This window comes from Chamaea fasciata, unplaced genomic scaffold (assembly GCF_029207755.1).
Source record: "Chamaea fasciata isolate MVZ Bird 193981 ecotype frontalis unplaced genomic scaffold, bChaFas1.0.hap1 SCAF_8, whole genome shotgun sequence".
Taxonomy (NCBI): domain Eukaryota; kingdom Metazoa; phylum Chordata; class Aves; order Passeriformes; family Sylviidae; genus Chamaea; species Chamaea fasciata.
This window is the reverse complement of record NW_027094093.1, coordinates 13,555,579-13,571,276: the sequence shown is the minus strand read 5'-3', so window position 1 is coordinate 13,571,276 and position 15,698 is coordinate 13,555,579. Positions and strand designations below refer to the sequence as shown.

General features: G+C 47.4%; 1 protein-coding gene across 4 annotated transcripts in view; it reads left to right on the top strand.

The window, feature by feature from the left end:
* NRP2 (neuropilin 2) overlaps window positions 1–15,012 on the top strand; it is an 89,021-nt gene extending 74,009 nt beyond the window's left edge. For 2 of the 4 annotated variants that reach the window (XM_066189747.1, XM_066189746.1), the window contains exon 16: window positions 827–3,724. In XM_066189747.1, coding sequence (XP_066045844.1) covers window positions 827–1,107 — 281 coding nt within the window. In that variant the 3' untranslated portion in view covers window positions 1,108–3,724. Of the gene's footprint in view, window positions 1–826; window positions 3,725–11,271; window positions 11,341–11,956 lie in introns of those variants that run through there. The other 2 variants (XM_066189745.1, XM_066189744.1) reach the window with 2 other exon arrangements.
* The last annotated feature ends 686 nt before the right edge of the window (window positions 15,013–15,698 follow it).

Below are 15,698 nucleotides of genomic sequence, written 5' to 3'. Positions count from 1 at the left end.
CCCTGCAACTCGCCAGAGCTGCAAGAGTAGGAAGGGCTGACCTTCGCTGGGCTGAGTCTGGGCACTGCCTGCCTGTGAGTTCACGGGAGGCAGGTGCTTTTCCAGCCCTGCCGAGGCGTGTTGCTCTATCAGCATGAATTCATAGTCCTGGCTTGCTGAAGCTGCAGAGAGCGTGAGTTTCTTGTCTGAATACTGAGTTGAATTTTGCAGCCCATGCCCTGTAAATAATTATAACCATCCCTTCTCGCTTCAAGAAATAGTAAGGAAATCTGTGTAGGTCTGTGAATGGGGCACCTAGTGAGACTAGACCTGTGTGCAAAGCACTTTAAGACAGAGAACTTCTTCTCTGTCTTTTCAGTAAAAATGACAAATGCTTCTCCCTGTAACCTCTTTCCCAGTCTCCTGTGGTAACTTCCTTGGCCATCTGAGATTATGCTTTTCTTCCAATTACGAACGTGATGTGTTTTATCACTGCTTAACAACATCTGCCATGTGGAGACAAAACCAGGTGGCTGATCTGGAGATGGCCAAAATAAAGAAGGGGAAAAAACATTAGTTGATGCCAGAAATAACAGTAATAATAGTGCATATGGAATTTGTATTGCGATCCAGGCAGCCTGATTAATTAAAAGGGAAGAGGAAGGCTCTTGAATATGCAGGCTCAGCAAATGCCAGGCTGTGCCCTCCCCTAGGAGCACGCCCTGTATCTGGAGGCGGCTGTGGGACCTCGTGTTGCTCCGTGCTGTACTCTTGAAAGCATGTGTGTTTCTTTTTGTGCGTCTGCATGCCTCCCACCTAGCAACCCTGTTCTGTGTCTCCTCCCCAGGGGCAACCCTCCTGCCAGGGACCAAGCCCACAGTGGACACGGTGTCAGTGCAGCCCATCCCAGCCTACTGGTATTACGTTATTGCCGCCGGAGGTGCTGTTGTGGTGCTGGTCTCCGTCGCGCTGGCCCTTGTGCTCCACTACCACCGGTTCCGCTATGCGGCCAAGAAGAGTGATCACTCCATCACCTACAAAACCTCCCACTATGCCAACGGGGCCCCTGTGGCCGTGGAGCCCACCCTAACCATAAAACTAGAGCAAGACCCCAGCTTGCGCTGCTGAGAGCCGAACAGGAACGAGAAAGCAAACAAAACACAAAACAGACAGACAGACAGAAACTAAGACTTCAAATACGTTGCCTCAGTTTTGCACTTTTTTCCTTACCTAGCATACGTGTGAACTCTTAGATATCTCCATCCCTTCTCCATCCCCGAGCCCTCCCCGAATCTTTTACAAACTCTAAACTAATGCTGCATCTTGGATCGCCAGAAGAGACACACCACCCCTTCACTTTAGAAGTGAATGCTCCCTTTCTATTACTTTTCAAGGATACTTGGGGTGTCAGGTGGGGGGTTATTTTGTTTTGTTGTGTTTGTTTGGGAAGTATATTTTTTTGTTGGTCAGCTTCTTTGGGTTTTGGGTTTTTTTCCTCCTCCCAGTAGGCAACCTGCAAGGGAACCTGATGGTGAGCCTGGAAGCTTGTGTGTGAGGCTTGTGCACATGCGTGTTAAACCTGCGTGTGTGAGTGTGCATGGGACAGTGTGTGTCTGACTGACTGAATGTACATTTAGAAACAGCCCCTTTTTAATTTGCTTGTTGTTGCTTCTACTTGCACAGGGAATGCTTTTATTTTTGTTTTTTGTTATTGTTGTTAATTTTCCCTCCTTCCCACCTCCTCACTAGAAGGCATGGGATGTGTTTATGGTGAATGCCCTGATTTGTTTACTTGGGGAAGAGAGCAATGCTTTTTTGTTGCCTTATCTAGCTTTGGCTGGGTTTCTTGTTTGATAGTGTTAATGTCTTGGGTGCAAATTGAGAAGAGGCCAGGCTGGACAGTAGGAATGTCCACCTCAGATGGCTAGAAGAATCCAGAGAGGTCCATAGACATTCAAAATGTAAGATCTCTCCATTTTATTCTTTCTGCAGCCAACATGATAACACAGCCATTGTTTGGAAGAGGGAGGGGAAGCCCTCCTCTTCCCCCACCTGCAAGTGAATCTATTTAAAAGTTGCCTTATATCAGAGAAGCTCATAATGAATGTTTTGTTTGTATCTGTTAAAGCCAGCCTTAGGGTAACACGTAGACTTCAGCAGGTCTTAGTGGATGCTAAATACTGTAGCTTCTTGAGAATTGAAGGTTTATTTATTTAATAAGTATCCTCACTCTGGGTGCTGATGGTTTTGCTTTTACATGGGGAAGGGGGAGAAGGTTCCTCCTTGTCTTTCTGCTAGAAATGCTCAAGGGACAAGTATTGTTCCCCTTTCTGGGTTTGGTTTTTTTCCTTCTGCCCAATTCATAGCTGCTGAATCATAAAAATTGCCTGTTGGCTTTCTAGAATGTCAGTTTTGCGTTTGCTAATGTTCTGCTTCCTTAGAGCGCCAGTAACATCTAGGAAGCCAAGCCCAGCCAGTGCACCTGGGGGGCCCAGCTATTGCTGCTGCTTTAACTGGGGAGGTGAGGAGGAGCCTCCACACGCCTCCAACTGTTGAATGGCCCAGCGTATTGTAGTGGAAATGCCTTATATAAATTACTGAATGATAACATGCAAAAGTGGTTTGAATTGTTAACCCTAACCTGTTTGCAGGCAAAAAAGTACCTCCAGTGAGCAAGGTTCTCCATCTTGTTTGTGTCCATCTGTGACGAATGATCAGATTCCCTCTCCCCTTCTAAACTTGCTAGTGCCCATCCCTCCTTTGCCCATTAATATTGCATAAAATGAATCAAGATGAGCAGCTCTGTTAACTTCCCTGCAGTCTTGAGCTACCTTTTGGTCTGGGAAAAAAGTAGAAATACAAACTATGCTGAAGGGGCATTGGCCCCTGTTGCAGCATAGCCCTATCCCCAGGGGATGTCTGTTGATGGGGGTGTCACTCTATCCCCCTCCTTGCCTTAATTCATGCAGCCAGTTTCAGTTGCCCATGCTGGTTTCACAGCAGATTTCAGTGGGATCCTCTCAGCTGCAGCAGCAAGTGTCTAAAACAAGCAGGGAGTGCAGAAAAGCCCGGGGTGATGTGCCATGGTGAGCACATTAGGCATGGTGGGTGCTCGGGGCACCACTGCACCTGGGCCTGGCTCCCACAAGGTCTTTAAGGGCAGCAGGGACATGCCTGTCCCACGGGGCCAGAATGGACCCAGGGAGCTCCTGCAACCTAGAAGACAGTGCCATTAAAAAGTCCCTGGAGAGGGGCTTCCAGGGCCAGGGTGCTTTCACCATGATCCTCCTCATCACGCAGCACTGGTGTTGCAGTGCATCTGGTTTGGGATGTGGAATCCCATCCCCCTCAGGCAGCTGCAAATTAAAACTGATATGAAATACTGGCATGCGCTTGCTGCGTTTTCAGGTCAGCCCAAGCCGTGTCAGCAGATGATATTGTCCCATTTCCAAAGTCAGTTCAGTTTCCCTAGTTCAGATGATCTCACTTTGACCAGGTTCACCCTCACAGACTTAGCAAGTGTGCATTGGTGTGTCAGAGAGGATAATGTGGCACCCTGTCTTTCAAACCAAAATCACCAAAGACAAAACAGAAGGTCACTTCGAGATTTTTACTCCTAGTTCTCCCCTGCTCCTTGAGCCCTGACATCCCCAGCGTTGCCCAGTTGCCTGTGTGTGAAAAATATCTTGTGGAAATTTGAAATTCTTTGAAGATGTATTGTGTGGAATGTAATAAAATGATGATATTTTTATACAAATATCTGGGGTTTTTCTTTCTTCATCTTTCTTTGCTAATGAGAATGCTGTTTGTTGAAGCAAAGCAGAGTTTCAAAACTCTTTGGAGCATCAGGGCTATTCCTTTTAGCCAAGTGAAGCTCCAGTTCCTGCTGCGTGCAGACCCAGCTCCCAGCAGCACAGCTGCTGTGTGCTCCCTGCCTCTCTGCACTCAGGATCAGGCCATTAATAGCAGCTTTTAGATCCATTACATTTGTATCAGTCCTTATGGGAGTTTTGAGACGCTGGACTGACTCTTGGGATTGTTTGGGGATTTCACCAGCATTGCCTAAGTGCTAAATTGCTCAGTGTGATTATGCAGAATTTCTCCAGCTGGGGCCCCTGGAGACAGGACATCCGACTTTCCAGGGCCCCTGGGGCTGGCCTGGCTGCCAGCTCAGCTGAGCCACATGCTCTGTCCCTGAGCTCAGCAAAAAACGGGTAAGCCATTACCAAAATTAATAATGAAAACAGCAATGCTTTCCTCTTCTGTGCCATCCCTGTTTCTGCGTGCCAGACTGTGCAGGGGACATGTACGGGGGTGGCCCGGCTGCCACAGCACCGGGTGTTTAGACATTTGTATGTCCCCTGCTTTCCCTCCACCTGAGTCCCTCCAACTTGTTACAGGGACCTTGCTGCAGCAGTTCTGCTTCCCATTAACTGGGTGCACCTAGGTGCACCTTTCACCCCTTCAGCAGAGTCAGCAGCATCACATTTCATGTGAAAAATATTTTGCTGCCAGTTTGAGAGGTTTTCCTTCCCTTCTTCATTTATTTTCCTTCTCTCATATTCTTTACCCTGGCATAAAGCTCAGCTTTGCAATGAAACTTCCTGACTTTACTAGGAATTCAGGCCATCAACAAAAAAATAATTCAAATGTGATCCTTCACACTGGCTATTCAAACACAAGCAAAGCTGAGTGCCCAAGCTGCTTTTTTGGGAGAGGGCTTTTTTTTTTTTCCCTGTAATTGTACAGCAAAGCAAATTACACTTGTAATTTACATTTTGTACACTTCAGCGACTGTTCAAGCAAAATTCAAAACAAATATGCACATGTGAAAAACAGGGAGGGTGAGACTGACTGATGGCTTCCCAACAAGGAAGAAAAAAATTCTGTTAAGTAAACAGACGAAAAGGGAGAAATCGTTCAGGATTAATTATTCCGTTCATGCGCCACAGACAGATTGGCCGGAGAGCTGGGTGCTGCTCAGGCTGCAGCACATCCTAGGCAAGAAAGCAGCTAAAATTAGCATGCTTTGTTTAAGGAAATAAATGCAGCTTAGTGTGATTTTCATGCAAACTCTTCTGCCAGTAACTTCAGGCATTTAAGTGTCTACCTAGAAAAAAAAAAAAAAGGAAAACTTTTTGGGGGAGCAGTGAGGGCTCTATTTTCCAGGCAACAGCATTGTGTCCTGTGTGTCGTGGGGAGGCTTTGGGCGGGGCTCCCTGGTGGTATGTGCTGTGATGGTGTCAATCTTTTTATCTTATCTCTACAGTTGGTGTTGTGTTGAAGGAGCAGAAGGGGGTCCATGGGCACTCTCTCTAAGCACTGGGGCAGAGCCAGTGCCTAAGGGGGATGTGAGAGAAGGAGCACTGACCTGGCAAAGCACAGGGCGCCGTGGGAAGGGCTGTGCTGTGCCTTGGCAATGTCAGAGTGCCCGAGATGGCCGATCAGGCAGGGGCAGGCTGCAAAGCTCACTCACCAGCCGAGGCACCAGCCGCACAGTTGGGTCAGCCTCCTGCCAGGGCAGGCACCTGCAGGATGACACTTGGCACAGGGACCCCAGAGCCACTTGCCCCCCGGGCTGTGGGGGGGGGAGATTGGCTTTTCCTGACCTGGTGGAAATGCCTCTGCTGCCCTGTGCAAGGGAACAAGGTGGAAACCAGGCTGTGCATGGGGCTGTTTGAGTTTTTTGTCCCTCTAGAAACCCTGTGAAAACCTACTGACTTTGTGAGGGCCAGCCCCCACTTACCCCGTGTCAGGGTGGCAGAGTGAGGCATGCAGACAGCAGGAGAGGCCCCGAGGCGAGCTTGGACAGCCGCTTGGCTTTCCGCCACAGCTCCTCCATCAGTGGCTTTGGCGGCTCTTAGCAGAGACTGCAGGCGTGACTGCCAGTTTGAGGAATCGTGTAGTTAGCCACTGCACTGTAAAAACAAACAGTAACAACGGGGAGGGTGATAAACATACCAGGGTGCCACAGAGCTGCCAGCTTTGCCCTCAGCTCCCAGTCCTTGTGTGGCGGTAGTGGGGGACAGTGCCGCCCTTGTGCCGAGGAGCTGCTCAGTTTGGGGTAGGTGAGCTCCGCATGCAGCACAGAACCTGCGTGTCAGCTCCTTACCCGGGCTGTCCAGAGCTAAGGGAGAGGGAGAGGATTATGCTGTGTAATGCCACAGTCACGCCGTACACACATGCCACCAGCACTGTTTCCCTGGCCTGGTGCTGCTACTGAGGAGAGAGGCAAAAGCAGGGCTGGAGAAGGGGTCAGGCTGCAACAAGGGATGTGTCTGCTGCAGGGACAGTTCGGCAGGGTACTCATTTTGGGTAGCCACCTTGGCCATCTGCCATGTGTGCAGCAGGACCAGGTGCCACATGTTGGAGGGCAGCACCAGGGCTGGAAATAGCTGCCTGCTCATGGCCACCTCCACACAAGCACCCATCCTGGCTCCATGTCTCCAAATGCTTTTGGTGGGGGGTCTTCACCTGTCCAGCCATAGTTTCCCACTTTATCTTCATATGGGAAGCCCAAGGAGTGCAAGAGGCTCATCCGTGCCCCCAGTTTGGCAATGGTTCTATGGTGGTCTGAGGTGTGCGCAGTTGGCCACCACCAGGGCAGCCCCAAGGCAATCTGAGAATAAGGTCCAGCAGTTCCTGCACTGCAGAGGGAGGCCAGGCCAGGGAGTGGCAGCTTGTTTGCTTTCTTTTATGCTCAACTGTAGCCAAAGCACTGTTTTAATTTGAAATTTGGCAGGGATTTATCCCTTCTGTAAACTAAAGTAGTCCTCTGTTTCTGGAGGAGCGGGAAAGAAAGAAGTGAGGTGGATTTTCAGCTGGAAATAGAGCAATGGGGGATTCAGAGGGAGTGTTTCTGCCTGGAGCCTGTGCTGCTGCTTTGAGAAGTGCTTCTCCATTTGCCGAGGGTGGGAGGTGTCGCCCCCAGCCCCCGGGGCTCCCAGCCAGAGGAGCAGCGCTGCGCCGCCGCCAAGCAGAGCGGTGTCAAGGCGAGGCCACGGCGGCTGCTCTGCTGTGTCAAAACAAAATGATGTGTGTTGGAGTCACACTACTGCTGTGGAGAGAAAAGGACTGGGAATGAGCAAAGAGAGAAAAGCAAGGATGAGAGCAGAGCCGGAGCTCTGTCTCTCTATGCCAAGACTGGGAAATGGCAATTTCTGACCCCGTTTTCCTGGCTTTGGCTGCGTTTAATGTTTCAGACCCTCATGGGCACTTTTTTGGCTGCAGAGCAGTGGTGTACCTCCTACGCCCCTTTCACTAGGCAGGGTAGCACTGGCCAAGAGGGATGTTGTAGCAGCAGGAGAGAGGGGTGAGCATGTAGCTGGCTGCCCTGGAGTCCTTTCCACAGTGGGGAAACAACCATGTGCTGCTTATTTCCCCAAAACCAGCAATTTGTTTTTCTTCCTCCTACACACTCTGGGTTTTTTTGTCCCAGCAGGCACAGCCACAAATATTACTGGGAATGAATGACTGTAGGGAGCAGAGCTCACAAAGCACCTGGTGCATCGTGTTCAGCCCCAGAGCTTGTGGACTCCTGCAGAAAATGGGGAGCAGCAACACAGGGATGGTGGGAGTGCATCCTGGGTGCTCTCCAGGCCAGGCTATCCTGTGCCAGAGTGGCTCTAGGCAGGCAATAATAAGATCTGGAAATTGCTGTAAGTTTGAGATATTGTTTGGGAAAGGCACCTCCTGCTGAGAGGCTCATTTTGTTCAGCCAGAAAGACTCCAAGAGGCCCCACAGATAATCTGCAAATGCCTATGTGTAGAGAGAGATGCCAGGTGATGGAGCTCTGCCCCAGGGTGATTGACCTCATCCCAGCGACCTGGCAGGAGGCAGCACCTGGTGCCTGGACTTAAACCAGACAAAGTCAGGCTAGAAAGAAACGGCAATTCTTTTCTTGACAGTTGTCATTTGCCTTGGAAGAATGTGTCCAGTTTCCAGCAGTCAGGGCTGGGTGTTCTCCCCTGAGCAATAGCTCTTGGCTTGGTGTGGAGGTCTCTGCCAGAGGTGGTGGTGCTGCTGGTAAGCCCATGCAGGAGGGCTGGCATCAAGCACTTGTGGTGGTGGGAAGTATGTGCCAGGCCGTAAGACATGCTGAGCTCAGCTTTGGAGAGGTGAGCTGCCTTGGGCAGGTTTGGAGAGCTTTCCTGCAAGAGGCATGTGTATGTCTGTGGTGGGACACCAGAGAACCTTGTCTGCTCTCCTGCCCGCCTCATCCACCCTGGCACAATCCCCCTCCCACCCCTGCTACCATTTTAAAACAGATGTACACTGAAACTCTTTAATCTTTGGAAATACTAATTCTCTACTGCTCCCCCTCCATGTTAGTTCATACAGACATGGTACTTAAATCAGCCCTTGTCCGATTAGAATTTTATCTTTCTTTTTTCAGGTCCCATAAATTAGCCTTTTAGCTGGCAGTGCTCTCAGATCCAACAGATAACAGACTTTCTTGGCATCCGGCTGTTTCCAACATCATTGCTAATATCATCTTTTGGCCATGACTGGCTAGGTGCTCACAGTCATCATTTGGTACATGGGCTTTTAAATGGCCTTGCACTCAGGAGAAATCATTCCTCATATTTAATTACAGTTGCCCCCTAACTTCCTTGACTACCTCTCTGCAGAATATTTTTTTTCCCTTTTAAAATGCAAGGTAAATTGTGCCTGAAGTCTGCCCTTTAAGGAAGCCGCTTTCCACAACACAGAACAAGGCATGTTTCTCCCACTCTGCCCACCAGCTTGCAGGGCTTTTCTGGGGACCACTTTCTAAGGGAGTTGCCTTCTGTGGCCTGCTCCACTTGTGACAGTCTGGCTGAGATTTGTCCCAAAGGAGCCTAATTGATGACAAACAGCAGGCTAGATTCTGTGACAGGCTAGATTCTAAATCATCTCCACTAGGAACTGAACTGAGGCCACCAGCTTCAATTCCCACAGACATCCACACAGCCTGAGCTGATTCAGTTAATGACTCGAGAAGCCCCAGAATGGAACAAGAAACGTCAAATTATATTTTTCTAAAGCTTTCCAGAGGGTGTAGAGCGCTGCATGATAACATACAATCAAACAGCAATGAAATGGCATGTGGGGAACAGAAGAATGAGGGCCTGAGGAGGAAGGAAAATGGGCAAGTAGGAAGATATCATTTAAGCAGGACTTAAGACTTGTATTAGCATGGGGAATTGAGCAAATCACTAGAAGAGTAAACAGATTCTGGGCTGGGCTTTTTGTATAAATGTTCTCTCTTTTCAAGTTTTCCCAGTGCTCCTTCCTTTCAGGCTGGAAGAACTGGTGTTCTTTTGAAAGTGTTGATTAACCAATACTTTTTTATTTCTGGCTTTTCCCTCAAGATTACCCTGGGAAATTACAAAAGGATCAAATCGCTAGCTTGTTCTCACACAAAATTTAGAGCAGCTACAATATGGAATGTCAAATGACTTCCAACTGCCTTTCTCCACACATGGACTCCTTGGGCAGACTGTCATCTAATTTCGACCTCTGCTCATCTCCGAGCAACATACAGTTTCTGTAGGGTTGTGTGGGTGACACGGATGGCAAATCTCACTGCTTGTCTTCCAATGGGTGACTAGCAGTTCAGACATCTCCACGTGTGAACTGCTTTGCAAGTTATTTTTCCACATGTTTGGTTCTAAATGTTTGCAAGAGGCCCTCAGGCAGTTCTCCCTGCCCTGAGATGTTGCAATCTGGGCCTGTCAGTTCGAGAACTGTTGTGAAATCATATAAACTTGCTGCTAAAGTGAGGATTTACAGAAGGCAGTGTGCACCTGTGTTTCTTCAGCAAGGTACCAGCAGCCTTGAGTCACCTTCCCAACTACCTGACTCACTAGATGCAGAACTCATTGGCAGGAGGGGCAAAAATGTTGGGCTGTGAGCCTTCCTGTTGCCAGGTTCACTTGCAAATTCAATAAATCCTTTAGTTCTTTGGGTGCAGATCCAATTCTGCCCAAGGAATGAGAAGGTGTCATTAATACCAGCAGAGGATCAGGGGTCAGGTGGTGTTGGGGCAGCATGGCTTTCAGCAGAGACCCCACTCTGGAAGTGAACCTTGAAATGTCGCTGGCTTGGATTGCCTGACACAGTTGTCTGGGATAGAAAAAAGTGTACTTGACAATTCAGGAGGCCTTTTCAAGTCCTAAAGATCCATGCAAATACACAGAAATATTTTTTTACAAGGTTTTGAATAATTTCTTTGCATGTGGCTTTTTAGGTACAAGTTACAATATTTAGTTTTGGCTGTTTGTAAATAACCTCTTTAAACTCTTCTTGCCATTTTGGCACAAGACATAAAGTAATCTTGGTTCCAACCACAACTACTTCAAAGGTGTGACTTCTGTCACTTTCTAGTCCCTGATTTTTTGCATTCCTGATCATTTCGAGACACCTTCTCAGTTGAGGACCCCAAGTTACAGTCAGCTTTGAAAACACTTCACAGATTGAAATGAAAAGACATTTTCTTTTGGAAAAGTGGAAAAGAGCCATGGTAACTGTATGCAGAGAAAATGATAGGAAGACTGCACAGGAAAATAACTTACTTCTGCTCAGATTATAATATGTGCATTTGGTTACTAGTCCTTGGTCTGTGCTGAACAATAGAAAGAAATGTCACCACTAAAAGGAATTTGGATCAGGGAAATGTTAACACAAGGGCCTAGATATGGACACCCATTTGCCTCTCTCTCCATTTCAACTAGCTTTTGCATTAAAACATATAATGAAGATACATAAATTCCTCAAATTACTGTGAATTTATCTCAAACCCAAAGAGGAACTGGGTCATTGAAGCTCTATATCCAGTCAGACGTATGGGAAAAGATGGAAAGTAGAGTGTGTGCTAAATGGATCCAGCATTAGTGGCAAGTAATGATGGGCACTAAGATCCTATTGAAAGGTGTAAGGGTAATACCCATGAGCATGCTAATAGTGAATTATGGCCATTATGGAGGCACCAGTGACAACATTTTAGTGCTATTCAAGTTGTCTGCTTTCTTTGCTGTTCACTCGCTCTCTTTTCTTCTTAAAAGCTGGTGATTTGGTGGTTATGAAATGTGATGTAATGTGAAGATCCTCTTCTCTCAAGTGTGCAAGAGTCTTCATTGACTTTGGCCAAGGGAAGAAGATAAAGAGTTCCTCTTCCTTCTGCGAGGAAGAGCCTTGTAGTAGTTTCAAAATTGCTTTCTTCTGGCTGGTCTCACAGTCCAGTGAGCAGTGGCGATGATGCCCCCAGAAGCCTCTTTTAACAAACAGTGCTTCCCATTTTGTTGTTCTAGTGAATTTCCCAAGAATGGAGGATGACTTCCCAAGCTCTGAGCAAGACTTTGAAGACAATGATGATCCAGGTTGGTATCCAAATGCCACATGGACAATTCAGCTGTGGCAGCTTGTGTTTCAGCATCAGATGCTAAGATTACTCACAAACATTTTAGCGGTGTTAGGAGCTAGAACACACTTGAGAACATACATTGAAGTGGTGGCTTAGTGTTCAAAGGCGTTGGTTTTCTTTTCCTGTTTTCCTTTTCCAACAGCCAGCAACCTTGTAAAGTCAATATATTGTATTTGTGTTAGGACAAGTGAAACTGATCTTTTAAGCATTAATTGCTGCTTGCATGGCATTTTGACTTGTAAATGAAGAAAATTAAGTCTGAGACCTGTGACAGATTGATTCCATAGTTTTGAACCTAGTAGCAAAGAAAGGTCCAGAGTTTTGGTGGGTGTAAAATGCTTGCATGCTATGCTATGTCAATAGTCTGATGTCTAAAAGTGAATCAGGGTGCCTAACCTTCTTGGTAGTTTTGTGCTTCACATTATTTCTAGACCTGGGTTAGTGAATCCTCCTGAGACATTCCCATATACACACTTTAACTCTTGTAATGCCATCACAACTCCAAGAAATGTATGAAGGTGAGGGGAGAATAAAAAGTGATTCCTGGATAATAAGTGCCCGTTCCACTGCAGATTACTTTGGATCGAATAGGAACGACACACTGTTCTCTACTAACTCTCCAGGAACCCCGAAGCTGGACAAAGAGAAAAGCTGGCTCTACACCCTGGATCCCATCCTGGTGACCATTATAGCAATGAGCTCCCTGGGTGTCCTCCTTGGGGCCATATGTGCTGGTCTGCTCCTCTACTGCACGTGCTCGTACGCCGGGCTGTCCTCGCGGAGCTCCACCACGCTGGAGAACTACAACTTCGAACTGTACGATGGCATCAAGCACAAGGTGAAGATGAACCACCAGAAGTGCTGCTCGGAGGCCTGATGGGTGCCTGGGGATCACCCGTGGCACTGTGCCCGGTGAGGTGGGCTGGCAGGGGAGTACTTTTTTTGCTGTTTTCTATGGGAACTGAATGCCATAACAGGGAATGAGGGGCGCAGGAGTGAGAGGAGGCACTGCTCCTGCCACCAGGTCTTGCTGCCAGGTCACACTCCCCTGGGGCCAAGTGGCTTTCGTGCAAACCAGACTCTGCCAGGTGAGGGGGGACTGAGCCCCTTGTTTGTTGGTTGATCTTCATTTTCTGCTCACGTGAGTGGCTGGGATGTGGTGAGGTAGCCTGGTTTACCTTTTGGATGTGAGAAACTAAATGTTGATTGTTATTTCCCACCTCCTTTCTCTGGTAAGTTGCTGAGAAGGCTGAGGGATTTCTTTAGAAATAACACACACACACATGTGGAGCCCCTGTCCATTTTAGACTCCGTCCAGATACCATTGTAGGGATTTGTGCACTTCACACTAAGAACAGGAAGCTGCAGTTTTCAGTCCTGAAAATGGAAGCATATTGTTACCTTCAACTTTCCTTCTCCTGGTAGCAGGGGAAAGGTGGGATACTGGCTTTACTGTCAAAAGTAACAACAGTGCTTTCTGAAACCATTAAGAAAGAAAATAGAAGGGAAACCCTATGTGTAGAAGCACCTCTTTGAGAGAAGCTGAAGAGCCTTAAAGTGATTTGTGAATAAGAGCCATTTATTAAATCCAGATCTTTGATTGCAACAGCTGAGGCCTTCATCAGGAAGGCCTTTATTTGAATCTCCCACCCCTCTTGAGCCTGCCATTTTTCTTTTTGCTATAATGAGAAAATTGCAGGAAACAAAAAGGAAGAGCCTGTCAGGTTGCTGGCGCTTAGGCAATGGCTTTGAGAAGGGGGCTTCACTTGGGGTTTGACTTGAGGTACAGTGCTGAGGCCTCTCCAAAGTGCCAGGAAGGGAAAATGAACGAGGAAGGAGGCTGGAGCCATACCCACACCCCTGGGGAGCCTGGCCATGGTGCCCACTGGCACCCCCTCACCTTCCTGGTGCTCCCCTTCTCTCTGGAGCTGGGGGGTGTGAGCTGGTGCCATCAGCACCACTGGGCCAAACAGCTGCTGCCACATGCCCTTCGGAGCAAAGCTGCACTGCTCCTGATCAGTAGCAAAAACCCCAAGTTCTATCTATGAGCTGTGTTTTTGGTTTGTTTTTTTTTTACTTTGAACAAGTGCCTTAGAAGTATTTTTCCTCCAGCTGATGATCAGTGCTGTAGCAAACAGCAAGTGAGGCCTTCATCCTTCTCCACAAAATGCTCTTCTTCACCACTCTGCTGGTTAGAGCCCAGCAGAAATCTGGTCCTTCTACTTTCAAATGGTCTGGCTACATTGTGTGGCAGCTGGTACCTCTCCATTTACCATTGTGGTGTGGGAGAGGAGTGTTATGAAAACAATTGAATGGAGAAAAAGAGTTGAAATGCTGAACCCAAAACAATGCCTTCATTTCCAGTTCAGTACAGATGGATCACTGATATCAGCTTGCACATACATGAATAAGAAACCTTCCTGTCACACTGGATTTGCTTTTCCAGGGGCTCTGTGGTAATACCTGGCATGTCCTGATTTTTACATTTTACCTGGCAAGTCGTTTGGGTTGGGGATGGCATTATTTTCCTCACCTACTGCAGTTGACAAAGGTGTGATGTGTTGTGAAGCTCAGTTTACCCAGCCCCACAAACACATTGTGCAGGAGTCCAGGTGTCTGGGGACACAAACAACATCTGGAGAGGACATGAGCATGGACACATGAGCAGTGCCACAGCTGCTTCTTGGTACTTTGGGAATAGGAACATTTGTCTACTGTTTCATGAAGAGCTCCCTCAGACAATAAGATTTTAGGGGAAAAAACCCTTCTCCGCTGTAAGAAAGGTGCACGTGTACTGGGGGAGCAGATAGAGCAGCTGCGTCATCAGAACATCCACAGTTCGTACACACACGCAGAGATACACACACACAAAGGCCTTCGTTTTTTTAATTCACACTGTGCACCCGACAAAAACAGCCATAAATGTGTCTCTGATTCTCCTTTCAAATCACCTTATTTCTTTTGGCGTTTTTCACAGACAAATTCCACAGGGGTGTTATTTTACTGTACAAAAGAAACAGAGGCAGTGAGAGGAAATGTGCCAGACCATTTCAAAGCTGGATTGCTGCTGCTCAATGATTTTATCCCCTTCAAATCACCAGAGAGGGGAAGGATGAATGGAAAAGGACCATACAGTAGAAAAGCCAACTTAGGCAAACAATAGGTGAAAATATATAATTAAAAAGGTGATGTTATGGTGTCTAGTAGGCGTACAGAGAGAAGAGTTCATATATACATATATTCAGAAATAGTGTGTTTGCACACGCACGTGAATTCTCTGTATGTATCGTGTATGTGACTTATTCCGTGGGACTGACTCGTGTTAATGTATCTCTTGATCTGGGGCAGGAGAGTACTGCTGACCTTGGCACTAAGGTGGCACGGGCCCAGCAAAGCCCCTGGCAGCTGGGGCAGGGCCCACGTGTGAGCTCGCCAGGCGAGAGAAGGCCGATAATGCTGCACAGCCAATACCTCACTTACCTCTGCCGGGTGCTTTACTGTTCTATGGAAAACTGTGTTTGATTGTACCTTCAACAGGGAGGGGGGGAAAAGTCACCGGTGCATTCAATTCATTGCATCCTCCTCTGCAAATAGATTACGTTTGCTGATTGCAATTCCCTCTGTGAAATTCAGAAAAGAAAAAAAAAATCGACATTAATGCCTTGGCTTAAATGGGCTGTTGCCTCCACACGCTTCCCATGGCAGGACATGTTGCTAATGGGCGGGCTGTAGTTCTGGGTGACTTCATTTTGTGGGAAGGTGCCGGAGGTGAGCATGGGAATTAAACCATTAAGAAATTATATGCAGAAATGGAAATTCTCCAAGGTTTGCAGTTCAAGGTATTTGACAAATTACTGGCTGAGCCAGGACTTAAGGACTTAAAGAGCTTTTACTGTGATTCTTCGGTGTAATAAACAAACAAAACAAAAAATAAAACTGTGTTTATATGATTTGTATAAAAACCTTTTAAAATTACTATTTAATAAACATTATGGTAGAGATTTTGTTTCAGTGGCTTTTTTATTCATGAAAGAGCAGCAACAAGGAAACCCAACTGAAGAGGGCTGTGGGTAGCAGAAGCCCCAGCGAAATGAGGTGCAACCGGAGGTACACAGGGCCATGCCCACTGCTCTCCTTTGCTGTGCACTGCCTGTCCCTTTGGATTACCCCAGGCTGCGTGGCACACCAAGGTGACGTGGGGTTTTAACACAGACCCAGTGCAAACACACAGCATCTCCTATCAAAGCTGGGGATGGCTAGAAGCTGTTCTGGCCCAAAAGCAGCACTGAGAGCAAACTCCAAAGTGGATGCAGG